The sequence below is a fragment of the Littorina saxatilis genome, linkage group LG2, assembly GCF_037325665.1.
Source record: "Littorina saxatilis isolate snail1 linkage group LG2, US_GU_Lsax_2.0, whole genome shotgun sequence".
Lineage (NCBI taxonomy): Eukaryota > Metazoa > Mollusca > Gastropoda > Littorinimorpha > Littorinidae > Littorina > Littorina saxatilis.
This window is the reverse complement of record NC_090246.1, coordinates 787,559-794,799: the sequence shown is the minus strand read 5'-3', so window position 1 is coordinate 794,799 and position 7,241 is coordinate 787,559. Positions and strand designations below refer to the sequence as shown.

The following is a 7,241-nucleotide window of genomic DNA, read 5'->3' as shown; positions in this document are numbered from 1 at the left end:
TATATTTTTCTTTACCTTTGTAAAAGTCGTCTATGGTATTCTTTGTATGAATTCATTGTTGCACTGTGTGTGAAAGGCTGAATAGGAGCCAATTGTTATTTGGCAATGGTTGTCCCTTTGCCCAGTGTGCAAACTTTGCAGCCATTAGCTTTCTTGCACACAACCACACACTACATCCACACATACTCTCACACTAAAGATATATAACAAACTGAGTATTATTTTCACAAATTTATTATTGCAATACCAAAATCAACTCAAAATACATGAATAAATGATGCAACACCTGGTCATATCCGCATCATCAACAAAATGTAATTGACCGACCAAAAGGATGTGGACCCATCCTCAACTCATGATCTGTACATGTATATATAATCATGTACTTCTCTGAAACAATCATACACGAACCACCTAACGCAATACTGTTACCAGGTCTCAAACAAATAAAGGTGTTGAAAATCAACTATCCAGAAAGTTTCTCATCGTCCAAAATGTCAACATTTAAGCATCTCCTTTCTCATGGGTGATCGGAATTTTGCGCTCATCTGGTGCCTCCAGTGCTTTCTTTGGCGCCTTCAAGGTGAGAACTCCCTCTTTGCTCAACGATGATGTCACCTGATTCGGGTCCACATCCTGTTAACAAAATAAAATCAGGTAAGTAATTGCAATCAAATTTCATGAGCTAAAGCCTGACAAATTGCACAGACTGTAAAAGTGCTTATACTGAAGGGGGACCAGAAAAAAGACAGATGAGGAAGAAAAGGTCCTCGCACTCACAAATATACACATGCAGTCACACACAAGTACAGGACAACCACGCATTCCCACAAAAGATAACATGATTTTGCTGTTTGACATTCAACTTACTGGGTTGTTCACCGGGAGTCTTACAATAGTGTCTGAATGAATTTCTAAAAACTATTGGGGAGTGTTCGATTGATCATTGAAATTTCATGTTATCTAACACTATAGGAATTTCCCAATGACTACTTTTTCAAAGGTTATAAATCCTTAAAAAAAACACACACAAAACGATGACCTACGTAATCTAAACTATACAGTCGGATAATGTGGATCCTGAACAACCCAAATAACATTTTAGAAGGAATTTTCCATGTTTACACCCTATTTGTCATTGTGGCGGTAAAAATTTCTACTTGTTCAGTTGGAGTGTGTCTGGTGCGACCCATGCTTTTAACCTTGACCCGATCACGCTTTGGACGGCACAGTTTCGATGATGAGGGTCGTGTACAGAGCTAACACCAAATAAAAGAAAAAAAAGAAAGACCAGGGTCCACAGCTGATATTATTTTTTTATTATCTTAGAGGCAAAGAACAGCCTCTCCTGGTACCAAAATGTATGTTAATAAATTATAAAATACACATTTTGCCTCCATGAACTATCCAAACAAAATAATTTTATTTATAAAGTTTTACTTTAAGAAACCAGATTTTCCAGTTTCATAAGTTGTCAAAAACCGGATTTAAGAGAACTTACCTTTGGAAGGACATACTGGCGAGTGAATTCACGCATGATAAAACCATGTTCATCAGGCCGCTCCTCATGGCGTGCATTGACGACAAGTCTGTTGTCTTTGGTCTTGACGTTGATTTCTTCAGGTTTGAACTGCTGGACATCAACATTCACCCTGAACTCCGAGTCTGTGTTCACGACCTGCAAGCAACAATAAATAGTTAAGCATCATCGTTCTATCTATTATCATGCTAATTGCACTTTTCCTGATGACCTGGTTTCTAATAAATGTTCACTGTTGAAATACACAATGCTTTTGCACATTGCTGCCACTGCACATGCCACAGGCATACATGCACGCATGGAAAGTACAGACTAACGGCTAACCATGACTCATTCCTGATGACCTGGTTTTTAATCAATGTATGAAGATACAGTTCACTGTTGAAATACACAATGCTTTTGCACACTCCTGCCACTGCACATGCCACAGGCATACATGCACACACGGAAAGTACAGGCTAACGGCCAACCATGACTCATTCGCTCTTTCAAATCTCATCCCGCATCTCTGCCATCAAAAAGCGCACAAAAACGTTCACCGCTTTGGACTACACAGTCCAAATGATGTGGGTCGTGTATGACCCATACTTTACAAAAAAGGATTCAACGTAAAAAGTAGGGGTCGTACATGACCAACGCCATCCAAATACTGATAGTTTTGCTGCCTCTTTGCAGAGTATATGGGCCATACACGACCCACGCCATCTGAGTAAAGATAAACAACGTACAATTCCTTTTGTAACTCCATATGGGTCGTCCACGACATAAATCATCCGGACTGTGTAGTTCAAAGTACGTCATCGTTTGTTTGTTTACAAAGATATTCTTTTAAAAGTTGGGCAATATGGACGTATGGTGATTGGAGATTACATGGGGTCGGCCCGCTATTGCGCGGGTCTGCTATTGCGCGGTGACTATTTAACTTTCAACCAATCTCTCACAGTGTAACAAAAATACCCAAAGCCAAGAGACGTAGCCCAAAGAATACTGTGCTGACAAATCATTCAAACATGTTCCAAGTCAGTTTCATGGCAAAGACTATGTATATATATATTATTAAACAACAAAAGAAAATAAAGAGGTGTCACTGAAAGGGGGAAATAACCATTTCTTATTCCACGAAATTACTTTTGCAATCCCAACATTCAAAGCATCTAGCTCAGAAATACTACCTTATAAATCTCAGGTGGTCATAATATAATACCAACAAATAAACTGACAAACTGGGGATTGTTATGGAGCAAGAATCGGTCAGAGAGCCAGGTCTCTGCCCACTCCCCTTGGACGTCAACATCATCGATCGTTTGGGGAATCTGTGGGATATGGCGGGCCCTCTCTTGTTTCATCAGTGTTCGGACCGACTCAAAGGACGGGACATCAGAGCAGTCGCCCCCACCCTGCCGACGAATTCGGTGTTCGGTTGCTACCTGCGCCTCAAAGACGCGTTTGGGTGGTAGGCCAGGATTGTTCGACACCTCCCTCCGTCTTTGTATGAATTCTGACCGTGCGATTTCGTTTACAACGGGCGGGTGGATGTGCACACCCACCTGCGCTCTGACATGTATGTTTGGCTGAGCCGCTTGAAGATTGAACTGGTTTGTGCGGACAGAGGCTGTGCAGGCCGGATACTGCCAGCACCTCCAGTTAGGCAGACCTGTTTACCCTAAACCCGAGGCAAGAGTACCTTCCCAAAAAGTTTGTGTATTTTTGAAAAAGTTGGTGTACTTTGGAAGCAAAGCCATATGGGCTAGGGAAAATGTACGCGTGGGTGCAAACATGTTTGTGTAAGAATAGCATGTCTTGTGAACACCTTCAGAATTTAACTCCTTCCAATACAACAGGGATAAAACAATTTTATTTACCTGTCAGTTTATAGCATTATAACCAGTGTCTTCCAAACAGATTGATAATGAAAAGATGCAGTTCGTGAAATAACATCTGCGGTTGACAGTGGCAAGTTCATTTTTACAATCTCAGAAAACATTGCAACAGCCTTTTCTTCTGGCAGGATTTGCTTTGCGGGAATGAACTTCATAATTCCTTGGCAGCTTTCAGCGGATTTCTTTGCAGCAACCTTGTGCAGGTGAGTTTTGGAACTGCAGTGTCGTTCGATGTCATATTTCCCAGCATGGGCAACGGAGAAATCTGATTTACAATACTTGCAGTGTGCATGACTTTTTCCCATAGTAGACTCCACAATTCCTGGCTCTTTCTTATATTTCTCCAAGAAAATCTGCTGCTTCTGCTGTTTAGACTTCGTACAGTCATCCAAAACTGGCACATTTTACCGCTTCATTTTGCCACGATTGTCCAGACGATCGCACGTGCCAACAACTGAACAAGGTTTCCACAGCTGAAGACTCGCTGTCATGGTTATCTCCCTTCGACCAAAACCGGTATCAGTTGTACCACCCCGTAATCAGCACACCAACACCGCATCTTGAACACACGGCCAGTACAACTGGCCTTGACACGGAACGATCCAAGGGGGGCAATCTCAGTCATCTGAAAGAGGGAAATCCAAACGCAATCCGCCTTGTTCGATTTTATGGGCTTGGACGATAGAGAAAAATAAGAAAAGCAAAAGCTGGAGTCCAGTCTGGACGAAACTGCTATCAAGAACGCAGAATTGATTTTTTCTGAGTTTTTTTTTAGCCGTAAGCGCCATTTCTCATTTCGAATAACTGCTGTTCACAACATGCAGCCGCAGTGAAACCAACAAAGGGGCCTCACTCTGGAAGAGTTTCCTGCTCCAATAAACATGGCGCTTACAGTTAAAAAAAACTCAGAAAAAAATCAATTCTGCGTTCTTGATAGCAGTTTCGTCCAGACTGGACTCCAGCTTTTGCTTTTATTTTTCTCTATCGTCCAAGCCCATAAAATCGAACAAGGCGGATTGCGTTTGGATTTCCCTCTTTCAGATGACTGAGATTGCCCCCCTTGGATCGTTCCGTGTCAAGGCCAGTTGTACTGGCCGTGTGTTCAAGATGACCAACACCGGAAAACGTATTCTAGACTTTCTTACGCGAATTTTGTGCGTGTGTTGCATATCGATAATAATTTGACGTACAAAATACGCCCAAATCGTACTAGTAAACAGGTCTGTAAAGGCATGTGCTGTGTTTTTCTTTTTATGATATTTATACTCATCCAGAAGAAGGACTTAATTGCCTCTTTTGCGTCTGCCTTCAATCAAACATGCTGCCATGTAACCCATGTTGCCTCGGAAGTTTGCAGGAATGGTGTCAGTCACGTGATTAGAAATTCCCATGTCACATCACAAGAAATTCACATGATTGCTTATACTTTTATAGGTCCGTGTAAATGGTGTGTGTCTGGGTTTTTAGACTGCTTTTACCTTTGTAAATGTGCTGTATGAAAAAAGTCATTGTTATTGTTCAATACCTTACTCTCCAATGAGAAAGTGCAAGTACAACAGAAAGTAGATTTTCCAAGAAATCAGTAACACCCCCACGGAACGGTGTTGTCAGCAGCTGCACCCCGTCGCAATATAACCTTCGTGGTTGAAAATAAATAAAGAAAGCAGCTGCACCCAGCGCGTGGTTGGCACATGAACGGTGGGTGTCTCCAGACTATGCTTTCAAACTTATGTTTTGGGACGCACTTTGTATTGAATATTCTCATTTTCGAGACTTCATTATGTGCTTGTTACATGAAAAAGTTGCGTATCAATAGAGTAATTACAAAATGTATGGTTGAGTGTCATAAAATGAACACTGTCAGTCACCACATTTAAACTCGGAAATTTGTCATTACTGGCAACAGACTGGCTGTAGAACATTCCTAGGGAAGGGTGGGGGGGGGGGTTCTGGGGAGTGCACGGTAGGCCCGTCACATTGGCAACTATTCTGCTTCTTAGGTCGCGCAATAGCGGACCCGCGCAATAGCAGCCTCCGCGTCAGAAGGTAATACTAATAGCAGACCCGCGTAATAACGGCCCAGCCCCGATTACATGACGTCTCAATCAAAAACTCAATTGTTTTAGATATAAAGACGATGTTGTGAGGCTCTTGTTCGTCCACGAACAACGGTGAAGGTTACTAATGAAGTTGGGGTACTGCGCATTATATTTACTATTTAGTTTAAAGGTGGTCGTCTACATTTTTGCTTTTATTCAATGATCTTATGATTAGATTTCGCTAAAAAGTTATGTCAGATGCTGAATGAACCACGAGGAAAAAGTTATAGCAAAAAAAATATATGTAAAAAAAGATATGTTTGGGTAGCGTGACTCGCGCTTCCAATATTTTGTTTTCTGTTTGCCGAGAACATGTGCTTTGCCTAAAAATACTGACCGATCAAATTCATGTCACTATGCTTAGCCACGCCCAAACAAGTGCAGCAACAAGTTTGACACTGGAGCGCTGTCCACGCTTGTTTTTAAACGCACGAAATGCACGGGATTTGAGGAGTTTTGCGCTTGGCATTTTCCAAATAAGGATATCCTACTACGAGTACTACGCTGGAATACTACAATGAATTTTCAAACGGCTACACTGGCTTCGTCTTTCCTGATCGAAAGGGGGTGTATTGTTGATAATTGTAGATAATAGACTCTGCATTTTAATGGTCAAATGGCGATTTCATTTTCAGTATAAAAATGTAGACAAGGAGTGATCGAAGGACCTTTAACAATAACATCATCATCAGCTCTAGGTCGATTATAATGATAATTTCAATTTGTAACACAAAACTAAACGAATAAATGAACCTGCAACACTTACTTTCTAACGAAACTGAACGCCTCCAGTTGCACTGTCAAACCATAGATTCGAATATATATATCATAAATATATCACTTACCTCTGACTTGCCGGTCTGTTGAGGCAGCCTTTGGTCGTATTGGCGCATAGCAAACGGATGCCGGAATAAGTCATCAGCGACGATGTTGCCAAAATGCTGGTCGTAGAGCCGAGAAGGCCCGTTCTGCCCTTCCCATGGGTGCTCCCAGAAACCGCGCAAGAATGGTGTAAGAGCCATCGTTTCCTTTGAATAGCTTTCAGTTGATTTTAGTGTTTCTTCTTGTGTGCACTGCGTTGTCGTCTGCTACTTCTGTCGTCTGCTGCAGAGTTTATAGAAACGAGGCTCGAAATTTCTCGATGGAACAGAATGTCCATTGGTCGATTTTGATCACGTGCGCATTTTCTGGAAAGCTCGCCAGTTGTCGCGTAACTTGTCTCAAGGTCGCCTTATTCACAGGCGCCTGAGATGATCAGAATACTTTAATCATGTCTGTCTTCGGAGTGCTCCGCACTGAAGGAAACCAGCACAGTAAATGTCTTATTCACGTGCCTTCTTTTTAACACAATTTCGAGATATATGTTTACCGTGTATTTTTGTTTCAAGCCTTTCTGTATTTCGGTGCTGTTGGTACGTTTTCCACGTGGGACTCGAACTTTCTAGAAACGTCCTTCCTGCGCAATAGATTTAAAACAAAATAAAAAATAAATACAGTGTGTAGAAATGTGTGACTGCGCCGAGCTCCTTCACACAATGAATGCGAAAATATGAAAGCCTGAACTTTTGTTATTAGCCTTGAATGTAACAAAATAAATGTGGACACAAAAAAACACATACAAAACGAAGTTAAAAAAACAAAGGATTACTGTACTCACCAATACAAAGACGACACAAGACGATTACGAATTTTCGCTTCTGGAAGCTTCATCAGGAAAAGAAC

General features: G+C 41.5%; 1 protein-coding gene across 1 annotated transcript; it reads right to left on the bottom strand.

The window, feature by feature from the left end:
- Nucleotides 1-216: 216 nt before the first annotated feature.
- LOC138957471 (alpha-crystallin B chain-like) lies at nt 217-6,617 on the bottom strand. The gene is made up of 3 exons (XM_070328595.1): nt 6,365-6,617; nt 1,502-1,678; nt 217-636 (listed from the first exon to the last, which is right to left on the bottom strand). Exons 1-3 carry the CDS (start codon nt 6,539-6,541, stop codon nt 505-507), a joined length of 486 nt encoding a protein of 161 aa, XP_070184696.1. The 5' UTR covers nt 6,542-6,617; the 3' UTR covers nt 217-504.
- Nucleotides 6,618-7,241: the final 624 nt, after the last annotated feature.